The sequence below is a fragment of the Musca vetustissima genome, unplaced genomic scaffold, assembly GCF_032173495.1.
Source record: "Musca vetustissima isolate MV318-11 ecotype Yass unplaced genomic scaffold, APGP_CSIRO_Mvet_v1 utg311, whole genome shotgun sequence".
Taxonomy (NCBI): domain Eukaryota; kingdom Metazoa; phylum Arthropoda; class Insecta; order Diptera; family Muscidae; genus Musca; species Musca vetustissima.
In genome coordinates this window covers 253,894-277,101 of record NW_026880468.1, presented here as the reverse complement: position 1 = coordinate 277,101, position 23,208 = coordinate 253,894, and the positions used below count along the sequence as shown (strand labels likewise).

The 23,208-nt window shown below is 36.3% G+C and overlaps 1 protein-coding gene across 1 annotated transcript; it reads right to left on the bottom strand.

Annotated features, from left to right (window-relative positions):
* Positions 1–1,823: 1,823 nt before the first annotated feature.
* Positions 1,824–15,198, bottom strand: LOC133326140 (myeloid differentiation primary response protein MyD88). The gene is made up of 5 exons (XM_061534820.1): positions 14,790–15,198; positions 7,275–7,528; positions 7,056–7,224; positions 2,344–2,548; positions 1,824–2,208 (listed from the first exon to the last, which is right to left on the bottom strand). Exons 1-5 carry the CDS (start codon positions 15,196–15,198, stop codon positions 1,824–1,826), a joined length of 1,422 nt encoding a protein of 473 aa, XP_061390804.1.
* Between the last annotated feature and the right edge of the window lie 8,010 nt (positions 15,199–23,208).

The following is a 23,208-nucleotide window of genomic DNA, read 5'->3' as shown; positions in this document are numbered from 1 at the left end:
TTCATCCATTTTGGTATTTAATGATACAAAATCAAAATAAAATTCACAAAACAATCAATTTTCTTGAGAAAATTTTTTTGTTTGTTTACAAAACATAACAAAGCAGCTGATTAAATATCAGCTGATGGTACAAGGAAATTCTTACTGAGTAAATTTTCCTTGTAAGAATTTGCAAATACTCAGTAACACAACTGTCAAATCTGCTCTCTCAATTCACTCTCTTTTACTGGACTTTTGGGTAAACGAACAACATTTTGTAATAATTTGTACAAATTCGTACAAATTATTGAGTAAACGAACGAACTTATTTTCTGATCAGCTATTTTCTGACCAAACACAAAAATTATTTAAAACATTTTTTTAATTTGCAAAGTTCAATTTGAAGTTAAGTTGAATAAAAATTACAGAAAATGGAAGAAAATTCCTAAGTAATGCAAAATGTTATTAAATTAGAAACTAATTCCTTATATATTTTTAGGCAAGTTCCAGATAGAGGGCAATGTATTGTTGCAGGAAGCTTAAATGTTCCCGGGGAACATACCAGATCAATTTTTCTTTTGTTATTCATTTTATTTTTAATATTAAGTGCAATACAAATAATTGTGTTCTGCTTTTGTTTGTTGTTTATTTTGGCGCAAATCAAATGTTTTCTTGAATCAGCTGTTTATTTGAAAATCTTACTAAATGTTGCCTGTTTAATTTTTTCTATATTATCGCAAAAGAGAGTAAAAAAGGCTTACTCTCTGAACTAGAACTTACTGAATAAATGTTACTGGAAAAGTAACCAGACACACTTAATAATAGAAGGTAACAGCAAGTGTTGTTGTACAACAACCACATCAAAATTTGTTGTTGTATGTTATATAAGTTATAGTGTCAACGTCATTTGACAGACAAACAAACAAATTATCAACAAATTATATTTATTTTGAAAATGTAATATTTTCGAATGCTCAAAATAGAATTGAAAAACATGAATGAAAATCTATCAAATTTATATTTCTATCACTTCCAAATCTTTCGTATAATTGAGCCATTGCCACTTTTATGTGTAACACATATGAAAATGCAGGGAATTGCGTGTTATTCCATGAAGAGAGATTTGCTTCCTCAAACTTTCCCAGCAGGCAGATTGAGTAAATTGAATACGGGAGGGCATTCAATAAAGAACAATTTCGAATTGTATGCGTTCCCAATATTCCTGTTGGGTGGTTTTTAAAAACATAATTTGTCATATTCATATTGACACTAGTATTACGTTGGAATCAAATCAGCTGGAATACGCTATCAACGCTAAGTACCTAATAATGAAACAGAAGGGCTATTGTTTTTAACGCATATGTTTATTGCATAAAAAACAATAGTTCTTGTGTGGTTTCCGACGTTATATAAAAAATATCGAATGTTTCTTTATTTGATATTCCCTGTGCAGCTAAATATAAGTAGTGAGAGGAGAAAAGTGCAAATATTCTGATCTGTTATCTTAAATGGGAATCTGAAAAAAAGTAACAAAAAATGTATTTTGGGCAGCTGAATACAAAGTGTAGCTATGTGGAAGGCAGCTAAATCAAAACTACTGAATACCAATGTCAGAAATGTTACTCATTTCATTCTGTATAGTACAAGCGGTACAATACGACTGATAAAGTATTAATAATAAACATTTTTATTAATGAAAAAAACATCAATAACAATCATTTTCCAATAAATCGTTATCGTAAATATAACAATGAAGTACAGAATTCTTAATAATAAAAAGAGAACATCAACAAAAACAATACATGTTAACATAATAAAGTAAAATAGAAATGTACTTAGTATTGCTAGTTTGTTTGCTGTTGCAGTCTAGAGTTGCTGCGTGGTAAAACTTTGCCAAGAATTTTTGTAAACTTGTTTTTCTTTTTCTTTTCGCTAGTAGTAGAAATATTGGACAAACTTGTGGTATTGTTGTTCTCATACGAAGTATGTAATTGTCCAGTTGAATGAGCGTTGCGCAATCCCGACGATTCATTCGATAAGCGGCTACTTTTATGGTTGCGCAATGTCAGCGCACGAAATTTGGGATACTCTGCCTTCTTCACACCACGGTCATTATCTGTATTGGAAACAGATTGTCCGTTGATGGCTATACTTGGTAAGGGTATGTTACATACTGCCTTTCGGGTAGGGGCTGTAAGGACTGGAGGGTTGGGTGTTAACGTCGTATTACTAAAAATAAACAATATATGAATAATTATTTTCGAGCTCACATTCATATTAATACATTTAATTTTTTTTTTTCATTTTGATACATATAGCATATTTTATTACGTATATATCTTATATTTTACTACAATGAATTACCTATGCACATCTTTTCTATAATCAGTTGAATTGGTGGCGTTCTCTGCTGTCATATTCACGTTACGTATGGAATTAGCCAGTTTGGTCCAGTAATCACAAAATCCGATTGAAGTCGTACTGTAACGTAAATGGGTATATATGTTTAAAGTCCTTGGTATGTCAATGTTCTCATACAAAAGTGGAATAATTTTTCGAGTTTTGTGTTCTGAAATGTTAAAATAAAATATAATAGTTAAAAAACAATATCTAGAAATTTTTACATTTGGTGAAAGGGGAATTTCATTATAATATTATTCTTCCACATTTTCAGAAAATTTTGCCACGTATGGGGGAATTCAAGGAGATGTTTTGAAACCATGCCGCCAGTATTGTTTGAGATTATCATAATTATCCGGTTTATGATTTTGGCAGGAATATATTTATCTCTAAAACATTAAAAACTCATTTAAACTGAAATCGCAGCATGTCTACAATTATATTCTTTATACAATTTCACAACAAGTCTCCGAATATACCAAAATGTTCCTGCCGCTTCTGGAAACAACTATAAAGATGTTATGCACTGGAACGTAATTACGGTGGGAAACATAAACAAGACTTTGCAACTGAGGTACTAATGTAAAATCTAATGTGAAAATCTCTCCCGTATGAAAATCTCTCATTAACTCATTCGTGGACGACATAAAGCGAAAATAGAAGAAATTAAGTTAGCATATCTAACCAAGCCCAGGATTAGATGTTATAACTGGCTCTACTTGCCGAAAAATGCCGATGGATTCCACGAAGGGCAACTGGTAATATTGTTCCTCGACGGGAAAAAAGACTATGCCCTAAATTGCAAACACACTGGGAAGGCCCCTACAAGTTTGTCACGAAAATAAATGACGTCGTATATCGCATCCAGAGGAGCGACAGTCCCAGGTCGAAGATGAAGGTAGTAGATCAGGTAATAGGTAGGAGGCGGTAGGTTAGTTGTAAATACATCGTGTAATAAAGCATTGTAGAATTCGTAGTCGGATCTGTGTTTTATTTGATACAGAGTATCGGGGAATAAAACTATGCGGGATAATGTTTAATATTATAAAAATGTAAGTGCCAGTACTTATTTCGATTTCTAAAGATATTATGTAATAACTACTTTCTGCTATTCGATTTTCCATGGGGGAAATGAGTTTGTGTCAGTATCAAATATTTGGAAAAGATCGGATTGGTGGTGGTGGTCAGATACTACTTATCAGATTTAAGATCCATATCCTTATGAACTATAAAAGTTAGATCCAATATGTATGCTTTTCTCACAAATCCAAGAGTGGACCAATATTGATCATTTTAGTAGGATTCATTCTACCAAATAAAACAACCAAATTTCAAAGTCAATCTAGAACTTGACATTTCCGTTGAAGGTAGGCGCATCCCCACCGTCCATAATACGAAAATCCTTGGGTGGTCTTCGATAGCTTCCTTCATTTTTCCTCGCATTCCAATTACATCAACCAGAAGGTGAAAGCTAGGAATAATGTTCTGAAAGCTTTGGCTGGCACCTCCTGGGGCAAGGATAAAGAAACGTTGGTAACGACTTATAAGGCTATAGGTCGTTCCATCCTGAATTATGCTGCCCCAGTCTGGACTTCTTTCCTTAGCGACACACAATGGAGATCATTGCAAACATCCCAAAATAATGCACTCCGAATTGCAACCGGGTGTGTCCAGATGACGAGCGTCGATCACCTCCATGAGGAGACCAGGATGCTGTCAGTCAAGCAACATAATGTATTGTTGACTAGACAGTTCCTGCTGGCATGCTATCTGCCGTGTCATCCTTACCATCACACTGTGATGGCACATCCACCTCCGCGACACATCCGCCAGGACTTAAGGCGCTATCGTGATGGCATCCAAGACGTCATTCCATCGGACGTCAACAGATAGTCCATTGCCAACGCGATGAAATCCGTGCATCAACTGGCGGTCTCCGATGCCATAAATGGCAACAGATGCAATAAAGTCCTACAACAACATACTCCTGCAATTTCGGAGAGTGAGAGGCTTCTTCCTAGGCAAATCCGTTCAATTCTGGCACAACTAAGGTCCGGTTACAGCAATGTACTCAACTCGTATTAAGAGCGCATTGTCCCCGGAACCCTAAACAGGTGTCCCTCCTGCCAGCAAAGCCCTCACGAGCCTACGAGTCTATTGCCCATAGACTTATGGCTAAAGCCAATAGAGGTGGCACAATTTCTCCGGCTACCCTCTTCAAATCCGAATTCCTAATTAATTAATTAATATATTTTCCTTCTTCCGTTTTCTTTTCTATCAACATTTTTCAGGAAAGAACTTTCGTCAACAGCCAACCTGTTACAACAACAACAACCAAATTTCATCTGATTAGGCTGAAAAACGTTTCCGTGTGTATACTCTAATGTAGATTTTTGCATGAATATAGAACTTATAAAATCGAATACAATTTTCTTTTTAAATAAATCTATATAAATATGAATTGCTGTTCGTTAGTCTCGCTAAAACACGAGAACGGTTGAACGGATCTCAAAGCGGATTTACATATAACATTTAATCATTATTAAAGGCTTAATCAGGCTTGTCAAATAAATCCTCATAAAGTAGGTAAACCCTGTAAAAAGTTCTAATGTAAATGCCGTTTTACACAATTCATACGGACATACCATTGTAACATTTTTTATTCAAATATTTGTAAAAAAAGATAAAATAAAAAAAATTGCTGGAATTCGTAATTTGTACAAAATAAGAATTATTGGCAACTCTTTTTTGAGAATCACCATGCATTACGCCAACAGATAACGATGTTTTAAAACTCTTACGTACATCTAACATACCAGAAGATGACGATTGTTGTTGTTATAGCAGCATATACTGCTGTGTATTTCTTCTTAATGTGGTTCTGCTTCAAACTCCAAATTCAAAAAGGATGCGACCTATAGTGTGTGTGAAATTGGGGTTAGATGAGTAGGCTGGGCAGTTGAAAAGGTGTAGCGTGTCATGTGGACCATTAACACATGCGGTCAGTTATTATTGACCGCGCCGTAAATTCGTGTCCAAGGCACGGAGGCGGGTGATCGCCGAGGATCGTATTCACACCGTGTGAATACGACTCAATCCAGCTTGAAGGGCCTATCGATCTAGAGTCTCGCTTTTGTACCTTTGGACCTCTCTCTCCAGACCATAAAGATCCTTCCTGACATGTCTAGGTGGTTGGTGCCTGTCCATTAGGTAATGATTTGGATGGCTACTTCTTGAGAACCTTGTTTCTGCTCCTGATCTTATCGCAAATAACTGTGACATGCGCGGACGACTATCGAATGTGACCCCTAGAACCCCACGGTTCTAGTTGGTGGTCGAAATTGTGGACCCATCGACCTACACATTCAAAGATAGCCGCATCTCCGCTCTCGATGTGGTAAACAGTATGGAAAAAATCAGCTATATCCACGGGGTAGTGGTTCAGCCTCTCGCAAAAGTCATCAATTTGTGTTCTGACGCCATCATCGTACAATCATCCGCGTACATTACGATCACTACACCGTCCGGTGGGCATGGAATTTCAGAAAGATAGAGGTTACACAGTTCCAGAAATATCACCGCTCCTTGGGGAACTCCCTCTTTAACTATACGGGCATTCGACTTCCTGTTTCTAAAGTCGACGTACGACTGGCGTCCATACATATAATGCCTGTGATAGGTCTAGCGCTACCATAACTGTCCTGTTACACGGAATGTTCTGGTTGATTCCTTCTTTTATATGCGTGGAAATGGCGTGCGAAGCTGTTGTTGTTTTGTACTGCTTGATGATCAGCAACTGAGTAGCATTCTCGAATACTAGAGAGTAGTAATGCCTCAAGTGTCTTAGCTACTGGCAACAAAAGTGAGATCGGCCTGTCGCCCACAATTTACTCGTCGCCCACAATTTACTCACTCCGGTACTGATGTTGCAACACTTCAGATGATCTAGGCACTTTTTCCGCTTATGATCGCCGACTAACCTGTTCACTTCCATGCCCCTCTGGTCATGCTGCGGAGATTGCGAGGAAGTCACGCAATGCGAAGACGATGACGACGTTGACCGCGGTGATGACGAAGACTCTCTGGGGACTGCATGGGCACAGCATGAAGCAACGTAGTCACATTCGAATTGAACCCATTCTCCGTATCCGTTGCATCTCACAGAGATATATCTGTGGCGGATGCTGTTGTGATAAACGGAGAAGAACCATGGCCCGGGGTTTGTCTCAATCCCAGCACGATCCAAAATAATCCGGAGCAATCATTCCGGGTAATGTAGCCATAAATTTGAAAAAATACACCAACATGTACTTGCTGGGTTGACAGTCCGGCCTTCGTGGGATTGAAGTTGATGGTATGTTAGGTCATGTGCAAATACAATTTATTTACCTCCAACTGGATCTTTAATAGGTTATTTTCCTGTATAATGGCGATATAATTTTATTATTCCTTAACACAAATCTGGAAATAGATGTTTGGTATATAATTCCAGATGTATTGCAAAAAAATTAATTAAAAATAGATCTACAACTACAAACTTTTTTGAATTCCATTTTTTAATTCTAACGAAGGTCAATATTTCTTATTTGGAAAAAAGACAAATATAAATTCCCATACAAAAACATTTCAATGCAATGGAGCGGTAAACTGCCCACCATTTTTTTGCAGCTACTTACCGATTTGTAAAGCCTGCGTATAATCCACAAAGAATTTATTTTCGGCGCTTCTCAGAAATGCATTTGTTAGAAGCACTATTAAGTATCTGCATCTTTCTTCAATCAATTTTGTCAGAGCAACATGCTGGAATCCAACTCCTGCCAGCAAATCCCGATCTCGAATACATAACTAAGAGAACGTAAATTGTATAATTTTATTGATGATTTTTTTTTAATTACCTTAAACTTATCCTTATCCTCCAATTTCGTTAACATTTCAGTAACATAAGCAAAATCGTCAGGTGCATATAGAACAAATGCATCATATATCAGCGGCGGTTTTCTTTCCTTTGCACGTTGAACATCGTCAATGGTTAAAACATTTGGGTCAGATCCATGGCAGAAATCATCGTTGATGTCGACAGGATTTTCGACATTGTCTACGGCATCTTTTTTCTGTTGAATTTTGCTTTGGTATAGTTTTGCATCATGAACTATAAAAACAAATGAATAAACTAATTATTTAGCTTTTTGGAATCAGATTTAAAAAAAAAAGAATAGGTTTTAAATTTCATCATTTCTGGAAAGTAGATTGGGAATATCTGAACAATACGATCACATTTGGTATGCGTATAAATCTAATAGCGTTAGAAGAATAAAAGGTGAAAACAAATATTTAACGAAAAGTGTCAAATATTTTTTTGGCATAATCTGACCACAAAATATTTGCAATGACATACAAAAAATCATCTGATTTTGGGTAAACAAATTATTGGCAGGAGGAAGAGGAGAATTGACTTCCCCATCGTCTGTCCGTCTAGCCGGCTGGTGCGCACGACAACTCTCCAAGTTCAAGTTCGAAGATGGGAAATATCGGTCCACTCCTCCCCCACAAAATGGTCAAAATTGTGGAAAAAATTAATTTTATATCATGCAAACGGATTATCCATTTGAACCAAACTTTGTACATCCTATAATTTTTACCATGCTTAGACAAAGCCAGAAGATGGGACCCATGGGTCCACTCCTTCTGGTACATCCCCCACAAATAATCAACATTTTCAAAATTTATAAATCCAATATTAATCCGGGAGCGCAATTTTCGCTCTCGAATTATTCAAAACAATCATTTTACGAATTCATTTATCGCTATAAATTCTTTACCCACAGTTTACTCTCAACACTCGTTGTGAACTCAGCGCTTGTTTAAATATTTCTCTTTACAACAACTTCCCTGTTATAAGTGTTTTTAAGTGATATTCATTAACTCTGCTTGACATGGCATCCTCCTCTGGGGGCAATTATTATAAGGACTTAGATCCCGATGGCGGTGCTAAATCTCCCAAAAGGAAAAAACAGAAGACGGGTGCTTTGGCTTTGGGAAATTCCTTAGATTTCCCACTCTTGCCCCAATATAAAAATAAAAACCAATCATGCCCCAAATACATTGTAATGAAAACTAAAAACACTGAAAAAACTCTAAAATCGTTCAACATATTTCTGTTATCGAAGGCAATCCAAGGAATTTCTGCGGAACCCACTCTAAAAACCATCTTCACACGTGACGGCAATCTTATTTTTTTGACAAAAAATGAAGCTCAAGCAAACCGTTTTTTAAAAACCAAATACCTAGCTGGAATTGGTCCAATTGAATGCAGTTATCATCGCACATTAAATATCGTTAAAGGTTTTGTACACTGCGATCTGCTGACTGATCTATCCTCAGAAGACATAGTGGATGGCATGAAATCACAAGGCGTTGTCGACTGTAAGAAAATTACCAAATTCAGGGATGGTACTATATTTAACACTCCATCCCACATAATTAGTTTCAATTTATACGAACTACCCAAAACAGTTGAAATTGGTATCATAAATTGCAAGGTTAAAGTATATACTCCTAACCCGATTCAGTGTAAAAGCTACTTTAAACTCGGTCACACAAAAAAATTCTGCAAAAATATTCCCATTTGTGATGTATGCTCATCTGCTTCGCATGATTCAATTTTATGTACAAAAGTGTTATGTATAAACTGCAATCACCAACATAGTGCAACCAACAACAAAGTCCAGCATTTCAACAAAGAAAAATGGTACTCAAATACAAAATTGCAAATAAATGTTCTTTCAAAGAAGCTTTGATAAATACGCCTAAAATAGACCCAACAGAAATACCAATTGAGAGTCTATCCGATGCTATTGAAAGAAGAAAAAAGAGAATAACACATAACAGTAAACTAACCAACACTCAAAATCTCTCTAACGTTGATTCCCCAATCAACAACATCCACACAACACCAACAAAATTAATAAAATCCCCAAAACACACAACCCTGCAAGCTAGCGCAGAATAACCTAGCACAAGTAAAAATATTACAACCAAACAAATACCATCACAACGAAAACAACAATAAACTCAGAACAATTACTCAATAAATTTAACTCCAAACTTGAGTCAATTAAAAATATCACCAAATCACATGAAAATATCTTTTCAACAAATGTATCTATCTCCGATGAAGAAGATACAAAGAAGAATAAACCAGCAAAAATAACTACAAGAAGATCTGCGGTAGACAATCTTGAAGATTCATCAATGTCTGAATAGAGTTTTCTACACTCATCACTCTTATTCCTTTATATCTCCCCAATGAATCAGTTTAGTATCATTCAATGGAATATAAAAGGTTTAATTAATAATTACATCGATCTTCAACTATTATTAAAAGATCACAATCCCCATTTCATATCTTTACAAGAAACACATTTATCATACAATTCACAACCGATCGCCCCTCGTAATTTCAATCCATACGCAGCAAATAAACGGGAAAATATCTCGGCAAAAGGCGGAGTTGCTATATTAATTTTAAATAACTCCAAAATATTAAATATTGCAATTGAAATTTTCTTTAAAAATAAAATTTACCATTATTTCAATTTACATCCATCACAACGAAACCTTTGCGGTTACCTATTCATCAACATAAAAACTCCAATAATTTTACTTGGCGATGTAAATAGCTGGAACATCGTTTGGGTATCCAACAGAAGTAATTCAAGGGGGCTTATTTTGGAAAATGGAAAAAGACATAATATGCTGTTCGCCTTCCCTTTATCCATGGCAAGTAGTCATACTTTAGATGACCTTTACAGTAGTGATCATTTTCCAATAATCACCAACATTGATTTTGGTACACCTGTCGCAAAGTTTTAACCATTTTATAAACATAATTTCAAAAAGGCAAATTGGGACTCTTTTAAAATGGGTGTTGACACTTCACTAGATGCCAACACTCTTATCGGAAATCCCAACAATCACAAAATAATTATTAATACAATTTTAGTATCACAATTACAAGACATACAACCAAAAGATCTGTTCCATAGTGGAATAAGGAGTTATACACCCTACGCAAGAACAAGGTTTGCCTCTATCGTGCTTTTAAAAAGGCTCCTTCACGCGATAATCTTCTTTTATACAAAAAGGCCAACGCTAAATTTAGATTTGTATCTAAAAAACAAAAGGCATTGTGTTTTTATAATTTCACAAAAACTATAAGCCCTGATCTACCTCTCAGCTTTGTGCGGCATAAAATTAACAAAATATCTAGAAAAGGTAACTTCAACCTATTCACGTCAATGAAATCCAATGACATATGTATCAACGATCCCATCGATATAGCCAACCATTTTGGAATCATCAAATAGCAACTTTTCTCCGGAGTCTTGCGCTGCTAAGTTTAATCTTGCATCCTTTTCTAATCCTGCCTTAAATAAGCAAGCTGCTACAATTGAGGGAGAAATTGTATTTAATGAAATGCAAATAGCTTTTGGTAAAGTTAAAGGCACCATGCCAGGACGCGATAATATTTCGTATCCCATGTTGAAGGATCTATCTAACAAAAGCAAACATAAATTACTGTCTTTTTACAACTCAGTCTTTGACACCGGAATCATCCCCCATGCATGGAAATCGGCAGTCATAGTTCCTTTGCCCAAACCAAATAAAAGTAAAACGGAGTTTTCTGGATACCGGCCTATATCTTTGCTTCCCTGCCTGTCTAAACTGTTGGAAAGGATAATCTCTAACCGGATACCGGCCTATATCTTTGCTTCCCTGCCTGTCTAAACTGTTGGAAAGGATAATCTCTAACCGCTTATCATGGTTTTTGAATGCTCGTAATTTAATTTCTATTAATCAAGTTGCTTATAAAGCAAACCAAGGTTGTACAGACATACTTTTACAAATTGACTTCTATGCATCCAAATCCATATCTGCAAGAAGTCACACATAAGTACTTTCGATAGACTTTGAAAAAGCATTTGATCGCATCGGTATACATATAATTTTAGATTCGCTGAAATCATGGGGAGTTGGAAGAAAAATTTTAAATTTCATCGTCATTTTTGACCGGGCGCACTTTTAAAGTCAAAATCAATAACTATTACTCAAACCAGTTTGCTATGAATAATGGAATACCTCAAGGGTCACCACTGTCGGTAGTGCTTTTTCAAATAGCCTTTAATCAAATCAGCAACATCATAAACAAATATCCTACAATATATATCATTGCCTTTACGCTGACGACCTATACATTCTGAGCTCTGATAAAGATAACCATGCTGCCAACATTCATTTTTCTAACATCATAAATGATATCAACACTTGGGCCAAAATTTCTCCTACAAAATCTTCAATTATACATATATGTCGGAAGCATAGCTGTAAACCCAACATAATAATAAACGGTGTTAGCATTCCCTACGTCAAGAAGCTTAAAATCCTGGGTATAATTTTTCAAAAAAACTAACGGTGGAACGAACACATACTTAAATTAAAAAAGGACCTTATACCCCGATTAAACATTATAAAGTATATTTCACATAAAAGTTTCGCCCACATTAACACCCTTACTTACTTGGTAAAAACATTGGTGCTAAGCAAAATTGACTACGGTTTGTACCTTTTTGGGGACAGTCCTGTTTCAACTTTGAAACTTATTAAAGCCGTATACCACGATAGCATCAGGGCCAGCACATACGCATATAGAACTACTCCCATCAAAACCTTACTGATTGAGTCTGGATTGCCTTCTCTCGAGCATAGAATTCTCGAGTCTAGGAATATGTTATTGCCTAAAATCCTGTCATCCAAGTCTTCCGTTATTAACACTGATGTATCGAAAATTTTAAAAGCAAAACGAAAACCTAAAAAAACATCAGTTGTTTACTATTCTATTAGGAACAACATAGTAAACTTTAGGGATAAGGTTACATGCTTTAAACCTAAATGCCCTTCATGGCTTTTTTCGGACAAATCGTGCGATACATCTCTCAGCATTCTAGGAAAAAGTGGAACTTCAAACGAAATATATGCACACTATTTTCGATTTTTTTCCTCGCTGTACTCGTCTTGGCAATTCTTATACACTGATGCCTCAAAAACAAACTCAGTCTCCGCATACGCAGTTGTTGATTCCAATGGCGATACTCTATCCATTAAAACCCTTGCTGATTTTTCATCTATCTTCACGGCCGAAGCTGCTGGCATAATAGAAGCTATCAATATTGCAATCCAGGGACGTATGCAGGGGGCGGCCCTGGGGGCCCAGGCCCCCCCCGAAATGAATTTTTTTCACAGTAAATTTATGTTTGCAACAGCGAATTTTTTCATTTTGTACTGCCGGGCCCCCCCCGAAATGAAATCCTGTGTACGTTGCTGTTGCAATTCATTCACAACAAGAAACAATAATTATTTCCGACAGTTTATCGGTTCTAAAATCGGTGTTATGCACATCAAACAACAGTTGGGCTTCAATTAACAATATTCGGGATTTGCTAACAGAGAACAACTACATAAAACTTTTCTGGGTACCTGGTCACGTTGGAATTGAAGGAAACGAAAACGCCGATAAAGCAGCAAAATACGCTTGCACCGCTCCAGTGTTGTTAGATGGAATAATCGAAAAAATAGATTTAAAAAACATTTATAAAACACAAACTTAAACAAAATGCTAAACAACAACACATTTTATTTGAACATGTGCACTATAACAAAATAAATCCCAACTGCATAGTGCCCGTCTATCCTACCAATTTACCTAAAAAGCAAGTGCACATATTTTCGAGACTTCGAATGGGTCATACTATTGCCACATACCAACATCTCATTAACACAAGTTTTGACAAGTGTCCCAAATGTGGAAATGTCTACACAGTACAACATATTTTAGAAACTTGCAACGCTTCCGACAGAGCCCGCCACAACTACCTCAACAACGATGGAACGAATATTTTAATATCACCTACTACTGCCAATATTAATAAGATATTTAACTACATACGTCATCTTAAAATTACTATTTAATGAAATTATTAAGAATTGTCAACCGATTTAGGTGATGGCCATTGTAGCCAATGCTAGTTACTTTTATTATAAGCATTGTATTTACTACAATGTTAATACTATAATAAATAAATAAATTCTTTACCAAACGCATTCGCCAAACGAATGTTCGCACGCACATAACAAACAAGTGAAAGCTCACAACAATGAAAACAAACATTCGCGAATGCTCAAAACGGCAAAAAGAATAACTACACACGTTTGTGAACTCAATAGTTTTTGTGCAAATATTTTGTTATGCCACACATGCTCAACACTTTCTGCTACACATTCATTCGCTGTGTGTGTGTTTACTTGTTTATGATATTTTTGTGTGTTGTTTTTAACTGCGCGAACATTTGAACTATTGCCTACTTATTCATGAAAAGAAGTGTACAAATTACGAGAATATGAAAAAAATAGTTTTATGATTTTGGGATAAATATTACAAAACCACATACAGGTACCATATAAAAAACGAATTTCATATATCCATTATTGGAATATTCATCCTTTTTATGATTTTTTACAAATAGTCTTATGCAATACATTTTTCCGATCAGCGCAATCGATTACACTGTGCTCTAATTCTGTTTAGTTGGAATCCCAGGACCACGAAAATACCTTTGGTTTTTCTGGGTCACTTCGAAAATTAGTTTTATAACGGTAAATGTAGAGAAAACGTGGTTTTATAGATTTTCAATTTGAAATGCGAATAACTTATTTACTTTATAACGGATTTATATTATTCTTTTTTCTTTCGAAGAGTAGAATTTTTCCTTTCAAACAAGATATATATTTGTAAATCGGTTGAGGATTGGCTGTCCTTTTATGCGTCGCACAGTGTTATCAGCCAAAATGCCAGTGGAAAACTACGATTTTTAGTGTTCCGACCGCGGTACACTACGATTTTTAGTGCTCCGACAGCGGTACACTACGAATTTCGTTGTGCTCCGGAACAGTAACACTAAAATATTTATTAGTCTTTGTGTACCGGAACACTAACGCTTTTAGTGTTAGTGTACCTGGTACGGTACACTACGATAGTGTACCGTTTATTTGCGAACACTGTGCAACACCAAGCAGCCTTAAATTAATCAAAATATAGATTTTTTTTTAATTTTTATGGAATATGATATGAATAAATATGTACAACTTTGTATACTCTAACAATTCAGTATTTTCGGTCATAACGACTATAAATAGCTAAATAAAACAAAATAATCAGCCGTGATAAAAACACATATAATCAGACATAGGGATCTATAGTCTGGACGAATCCATAAAATATGCTTTCAATAATCAAATTGTCTATTTAAAATAATAAAAATATTAAATATATGTAATGTAATTCCATATATGCTTACCCAAATTTTCATATATGTCATCACAGACATCCCAGCGATCAATTATGCCTAAAAATTTTTCAAGATTCGCAAAGGTTGCAGTTTTTGGGCAATGTTTGCACCAAAGTTGAATAACTTTACTCATTGGGTCATCTCCACTATTACTATTCTCATCGCATAAGTATTTTTGGTTTGACAAATATGCAAGACCTCTCCAATCACGATCATAACCCTCTTCAGACCGCAAAATTTTTTTAGAATTTAACAGATCAGATAGCTGCTTTAGAGTGTCTTTACTTAGTTCTGATAATGGAACGTCTTGGAAAGTAAATGCTTCATTTCCAAATGGCGATGATGGCGAATCGATAGAACCTCCACTCATGTTGCTTTGATGAATATTGGAACTGGACAATGTTATGTTCATCACCATTGTACCGTTCGTAGTAGGGAACTGAAAAATAAATCGTAAAAAACATTTATATATAATATGTTCGAAATTTTCTTGTCACAGTGTTTGTACAACTTCATCTTTATATGATGATGTAGGTCTGCAGGTCTACTAACTGAAAATGGCAAGACGTTTATCGAGTCAGTTGGTATCTTAAAAACGATCTTTAATTAAATAATATATGATTGTCGGGCCGCTCCATAATTGATCCAATAATTTTAACAATTAAATATAAATAAAACGATAACAATTGAGGAACATCTATTTACTGGATGTTTTTCTCGTAACAATTTCTACAAACTATTACTAAATTTTGTCTTTATACTATTATAAACTTCAGTAAAAGAAAAGAGAGAAATATATCCCTATTCAGTAAACTTTAACAGCTGTTGTTAATGTTTAAAATATATATATATATTATGTAATATAAAAAATCCATCGTGACCAATAACTTATATTAACTATGGAACAATAATATCCAAAGAATGGATAATCAAAATAATATTGGTTCAGAATACATAATATTCAGTAGTACTAAAAAACTTTAATATAAACAACAAATGTAATCAGATTCCTTAAACCCAATCCAATGCATTTTACTGAACTTCCGTCAAGAAAATCAAAGTGGAAAGAAAGCATAAAGAAAGAAATTCCGAGCGGACCTACATAATATGAACTTGTTATACATGGCAAATTAACTTTCCTCACAATCCTACAATGACACAAAAGGAGACGATGTTCAACAAACCTGTCAAACGACAGGCCAAGAAATTGTGAAACATTCAATATACTAACTACAAAGGAATTAACACAAATATTAGTCGTAGATGCACTACAAAACAATTGAACAAAATAGCTTCCATGTTATTCCAATTAATTTCAAGGCCATTGGATGAGATCCACATTGAGATAGATTGCAACGTTGTATTCTCCAAGCTTTCCAATCCAAAAAATCTACGCGTAAAGAAAACATGGATATCATCTGAAACAGACTTCGTAATGGCATTAATAATGTTTGTGAATTTATTGGCTGCATTTTTTTTTTAATTTTATATCTTTACGCTCTATGCTTCATGTTTAAAAAGTAGTTTAATACCAAGAACCATTGTATTTAGTTAATGAATTAACTAAATTAACTTCTCATCTTGAAAGGTCGTTTTTTGTAAGAGTTGCTAGATCATATAATTCATTGCCTACATATTTGAGACATTTTCATTTACTTCCTATGACATACAGACGTAAACCGTGTGCGTACTTTCAGACAAGTCCTTTTATATTTTAGCATTCTATTTTCTCCTTGGGTACACAATTCGACGCCTCCGAACCATAGTATGCTAAGTCGACTTAGCATGTTTTAAAATTCTTTACGTTTTAGATACTACAGTCCTTAATTTAAATTCTCTGAAATTTTGGTAATCATCGGCCAATCCAAACCAAAGTTATAAGCAAAAATGTATTTAGTACTTCTGTCTTTCGGCAATTACTTTATTAGTTTTTAATTCTGCCAACAACTTAATATTTACATTTAATTCCAATTTTATTTTTAATACTTTACATTTAGTTAATTTTTAGTAGTAATTATAATCCTGATCTTTATTTTAAGCGGTTATATTTTTTAGTTCTGGGTTTGATGCTAAGTTTGTAACTTATGTTTTTTTTTTCTTTGTTGCAATGCCTATCGATGAGCTATTTCTGCTCGGCAAACAGCTCCAGACCTAACTCAGTAAAGGCAATCCCACGACGGCCGGTTCTATGCACCGGATTGGCTCGGAAGGACCGACATTCGACCAAGGGCTGTCAACCCAGCAAGTGCATGTTCGTGTATTTTTTCAACTTGGGAGATACATTACCCGGGATTTTGGCTCCGGATTCATTTGGTCCGTGCCGGGACCATGGTTCTGCTCAGTTTATCGCAACAGTATCCATCATTGATCTATATCGGTGAGATGCAACGGATGCGGAGAATTGCTCGGCCTTAGCCGGTACAGTCATAACCGCGGTCCTCATCGTCGCGTCTTCGGATTGCATGATTCTCCCGTAATCTCCGCAGCAGCAATTTTGCACCGCAGCCGCTAACACCGCACATTGCTGTCACAACTCCTGGTAATGTCTCATTTCTCCAATTCAACTGCGATGGATTACAAGGAAAAATCAACGACATTGTGAATTTTATGAGTCGAAGAAGCATCATGGTCGCCGCGATCCAGGAAACAAAGCTCAACAAATTCTGCAGTCTACAAAGTTCTGACGGATACAACGTCATAGGAAAGGATCGTACGAGGGGTAGAGGATTAGCATTCCAATTGCACCATTCTGGAATCTCCATGGTGCAGCTTGATGAGCCAGGAGTAGAATACCTATCTAAAGTCCTCAACATGTCGTTAGCCACCCGCAACTGAAGCTAGACAAGACGCCAACAAAGGTGAGTCATACATGCCGATCTCACTTTTGTCGCCAGTAGACACTTGAGGCATTACTACACCCTAGCATTCATGAATGCTACTTCAGTTTTTGGTCATCAACATGGGCTCCGGAAGCAGCACAGTACAACAACGCCATTTCCACGCATATAACATTCGGAATAAATGCAACACAAACCTAAGTATCTATTTAAAATTGATTTTTAAAGGCGTTTTATCTTATTTTGTGATTATATACAATAATAACATATTAATATATCATCATGTGGCTTTTTTTTCAAAAAAGATTTTCTTTTATATACAAAAACATTAATACACCCGACTCTCACTATGAAAATGTAAGTGTAAAGAATACACCTCAAATGGGTGTAAAGTGTGTTACAGAACACCTCGGCGTGTGTTCGATACACATCTGCCGTTGAATTGAATAACAGAACATGCCCGTATATTAAACGTCAAAACGAAAATATTGTTACGAATATAAATTTAGATTTAAGTTACTTTAGATGAATTCCGTTAATTTAAGAATTTGAATTGTAACGTAAATTTCTACTACGCAGTTTATTTGAATAACTTCACAACAACAACTACTGTATAGATTTTTCTACATCCTTCCATTTCCTCTTTCATTGTCTATTTTTGTTGACGTACAATTCTTGTTAAACGTCATCATTGATGATCGCTTAATTCCTCTTTCTTTGTTACCCCCTCACCTGTATATTTGTTGTTGTTATTGTTTACTCAATGTAAGTTTGTATGTGTTGTTGTTATTGTTTACTCAATGTAAGTTTGTATGTGTGTTTGTTGCATTGGTAGATTGTTCGTGATCTAGGTGTTACCAGATCGTCTAGAAACTTCTGTAGCTACAAGCAAGGCTCATATAAATAGGGGAAATGGAAAGGCAGTGAGTCAGTTGTGAATCAGATCGCGAATTGAAACCGTCGTGTTAAGTAAAGTGCAAAGTAAAGTTGTGTGAATAAAATCATTGTAATAATCGTAATCAGAACGAACCCGCGTTTTATTTGGTACGAATTGTATCGGGAAATAAAACAACGTCTACACGGGATTTAAGTGAAGTCCAAGAACGTAACAATTGGTGTCAGAAGTGGGATTACGATAATACTACGATGAAGTTTAAGGATCTACGAGTGGAAGACTTAAAGAAGGAGCTCAATAAATTGGAATTGTCCTCTACTGGCAACAAGGCTGAACTACAAAAACGTCTGTTGGATGAGTTCGAGCGCCGTGGTATGAACATCGATACATATGAGTTTGACAGTAAGGATGAAGTGGATTTATCGGAAATGGGCGAATCCAACGGTGGGGAAGTCTCGTCAGTAGCTGCCAGGGGTGACGATTTCAGAGAAATGCTGGCCAAAATGTTTGAGGAAAATTTCAGAAGGAGCGAAGAGAATTCCAGAATGTTAGAAGAAAACACGAGACGAATGTTCGAAGAGAATTCCAGAAACTTAGAAGAAAACACCAGACGAATGTTCGAAGAAAATTCGAGAATAACGAACGAGAAACTCGAGTACATTACAGAAGTTATTGGAAGGAGAGTGGAAACCGTGGAGGTCCAAATTAAAGATTTGGATAAGAAAGTGCAGTCGGTTGACGAGAAATTTCTGGCCCACGACCACAGGTTTACGAATCTGGAAAAGAAAATTTCGGAACTGGAAATTAAAGGTGGTCCGGTGCGAGCTCCTGATAACACACTAAAAATCAGACCTCCTGTATTCGACGGCTCTACGTCATTCAATGTTTTCAAGTTACAGTTCGAGACAGTGGCTTCTAGAAATTCGTGGAACGACAGCGACAAAGCGGTTGCACTACTTCTGGCATTGAAGGGCAGTGCTGCTGATGTTATACAGAGTATTCCTGTCGCTTCTAGGAACAACTATGAAGATGTTATTGCTGCACTGGAACGTAAGTACGGTGGCGAACATAAACAAAACATCTACCTTATGGAACTAAGGGGAAAAGTACAGAGGGCAAACGAGACGTTACAAGACTTTGCAGCTGAGGTGGAACGTTTGGTGCTAATGTCGTATCCAGGAGAGAATCACCCATTGCTGGACCGTATGAAAATCGAAACCTTTGTGAATGGCATACGTGACCCTGAGATTAAATGTGCAACATATGCGTCACCAAAACCGTCGTTTGCCGAAACTGTGTCTTTTGCCCTTGCCCAAGAGACGGCAAGAATGATTGTTAAGCCCCAGACCCACAAGATTAGCCAACTGGAGACCGAATGTTGCGAACACAAATATCTCGTTAACTTGATCAAGGACGCCATGAGGCGGGTAATAGAAGAAACAAAGTTTGTAGGGATGACTAAGCACAGGGTTAGATGCTACAACTGCGATAAAGCAGGTCATATTGCGCGCGAATGCAGAGCTAAGCGCAAACGATCCAGGTCATCGTCACCACCTCCAACGAAAGATGGTAGAAGAATGGCTCAACAGTCCACCAATGAGTCACCGTTAAACAGAATCGAGCACAGAGAAGGCGGAAAACACGGTAATGCTGATGCCCTGTCTCGTCGGCCATGCAAGGTAGAATACAGCCACTGCTCAAAGGCTGAGTGCAAAGAGAATATCGTGGATGTCCGACGATTGCAGTTTGAGTCGGGAGAAGATTGGTCGACGGAACAACGAAGAGATCCCATTCTGGGCAAAATAATTTCGGCCATAGAAACGGGCAAGCGACCTAGTCGCAAAGAAATTACCTTCGAAAGCCCTCTTTTAAAATCTTATTGGGCCCAGTGGGACAGTCTACTTATAAAAGATGGTTGCCTATATCGCAAATGGGGAAGTGAGGACGGTAAATCTCACCGGAACTTGATCGTCGTCCCAAACTCCAAAATAAGAGATGTCTTGTCGGAGTTTCACGATGGGCCAAGTGGAGGACATCTTGGCATAGCAAAGACCGCTGAAAAGGTGAAGCAGAGATTCTACTGGGTCGGCTGTCAAAAATCCATTGCCGACTGGATCGCCAATTGTGAAAGGTGCATAAGAGCTAAAGGTCCAACACGGAAGAGTCGAGGTTACATGCAGCAGTATAATTCAGGAGCCCCTTTTGAAAGAATCGCAATGGATGTAGCTGGACCGTTCCCAACAAGCGATTCTGGGAACCGGTATGTCTTAGTGGTCATGGATTACTTCAGTAAATGGCCAGAGGTTTATGCTATCCCAAATCAAGAAGCCAGGACAATTGTGGATGTGTTCAGCAAAAATTGGATTTGTCGCTATGGTGTTCCATCTGAGGTTCATTCCGATCAAGGTAGGAATTTTGAATCGGCGATCTTCAAGGAAATGTGTGACTCCTACGGAATCAAGAAAACCAGAACGACGCCCCTACATCCACAATCAGATGGCATGGTGGAAAGATTCAATCGCACCCTTGAAGAACATCTACGGAAAGTGGTGGACAGCGGTCAACGAGACTGGGATGAGCATATCCCCAAGTTTCTACTGGCTTATAGATCGGCCATTCATGATTCCACATCCCGGACCCCAGCCAAAGTTCTGTTCGGAAATGAGTTAAAGCTACCTGACGATTTGATATTCTGTGCTACCCCAAACGACGATGTGAACCAAGATGAGGCAGTCAAAACCCTTTAGGAAAGTCCACGATGCAGTCCGACATCGAATAAAAATGGTTAGCAACCGCATGAAGGCAAGGTACGATCGAGCGGCAAATACCGATGGGTTTCAAGAAGGGCAACTGGTACTATTGTTCAACCCACAACGAAAGAAAGGACTATGCCCCAAATTGCAAACGCACTGGGAAGGACCCTACAGGATTGTCACGAAAATAAATGACGTCGTTTACCGCATCCAGAGGAGCGACAGTCCCAGGTCGAAGATGAAAGTTGTACATTTGGAGCGGCTGACCCCCTACGGAACGGGAACTGTGCCTATTCGGGACGAACAGGCTTAAGCGGGGGGCAATGTTACGAATATAAATTTAGATTTAAGTTACTTTAGATGAATTCCGTTAATTTAAGAATTTGAATTGTAACGTAAATTTCTACTACGCAGTTTATTTGAATAACTTCACAACAACAACTACTGTATAGATTTTTCTACATCCTTCCATTTCCTCTTTCATTGTCTATTTTTGTTGACGTACAATTCTTGTTAAACGTCATCATTGATGATCGCTTAATTCCTCTTTCTTTGTTACCCCCTCACCTGTATATTTGTTGTTGTTATTGTTTACTCAATGTAAGTTTGTATGTGTTGTTGTTATTGTTTACTCAATGTAAGTTTGTATGTGTGTTTGTTGCATTGGTAGATTGTTCGTGATCTAGGTGTTACCAGATCGTCTAGAAACTTCTGTAGCTACAAGCAAGGCTCATATAAATAGGGGAAATGGAAAGGCAGTGAGTCAGTTGTGAATCAGATCGCGAATTGAAACCGTCGTGTTAAGTAAAGTGCAAAGTAAAGTTGTGTGAATAAAATCATTGTAATAATCGTAATCAGAACGAACCCGCGTTTTATTTGGTACGAATTGTATCGGGAAATAAAACAACGTCTACACGGGATTTAAGTGAAGTCCAAGAACGTAACAATATTAATATTTTGTCAATATTCAATTCAATTTTAATTTATATCGTCTTTTTAATGCACATTTGGACTATTTTCAGATTTTAAAGAACATTTCCAACTAAATTATTTTATCAAATTATAAATTGTGTTGTGTTTTGGTCTTGGTCTTGGCCGACCTTTTATAGGTCTTCTGGCCGACCTTATATAGACTTTGATTCAAACTAGATCTCTCAATTCACTTTCTTTTACTGGCGTTTTGTATAAAAAGACAACATTTTGTAACAATTTTTACAAAATATCGAGTACGAGTACTTAATGTCATCATATTTATTTTTTAATATTATACAAAAATTGTTATTAAAAAAGTTATTTTAGCTGAAATTTTGGAGTAGTTCATGTATTGTTGGTTATGATATAATTAAGTGATATACTGTTAATTTTAAGCTTTTGGAGTAGTCCATGTAAAGAAGTTTTTGGAATCGCTCATGGCCCTTTGGGCTAGGTTCTTGTTTATGAAATAAATTATATATAAAAATAATCAATTCTTCTGTGCATAAATACACTTTGCGGATTATAGCAAAGCCCTTCAAATAAATCGTAGTTTCTACAAATATGAAATATTCATAAACAAAGTAAATATTAAAATAATTATAATTTATAATAATTTTATTTCAATATTTATCTAAAGTCTTATTCTATACGGGCTATATAGAATAAGACTTTATATAAATATTGAAATAAAATTATTATAAATTATAATTATTTTAATATTTACTTTGTTTATGAATATTTCCTTATATTTGCTAATTATCTTCTTTCCTTTTTGAACTTTTCAATGAGAAAATCTGAAGGCAGGACTTATTAACTTCAGTAGTGTTGGCGGGTTATTTGGGATGCTATTTGCATTTTGGTACTGCAAAATAGTCAAGAGTAATCCCAGTTTGTGTTTTTATATAAAAAAACTATTTATTAGTGGGGAAAGAATGGGATTGTTCTCCAAGGGGTAAGGCAAGGAAGAC

Excerpts from the sequence above, each read along its gene's own strand:
- LOC133326140 (XM_061534820.1), bottom strand. The coding sequence starts at position 15,198 with ATGGTGATGAACATAACATTGTCCAGTTCCAATATTCATCAAAGCAAC. Across the intron at positions 7,529-14,789 it reads TGACATATATGAAAATTTGG|TTCATGATGCAAAACTATAC; the intron begins GTAAGCATATAT and ends TTGTTTTTATAG. Across the intron at positions 2,549-7,055 it reads TACGCAGGCTTTACAAATCG|AACACAAAACTCGAAAAATT; the intron begins GTAAGTAGCTGC and ends TTAACATTTCAG.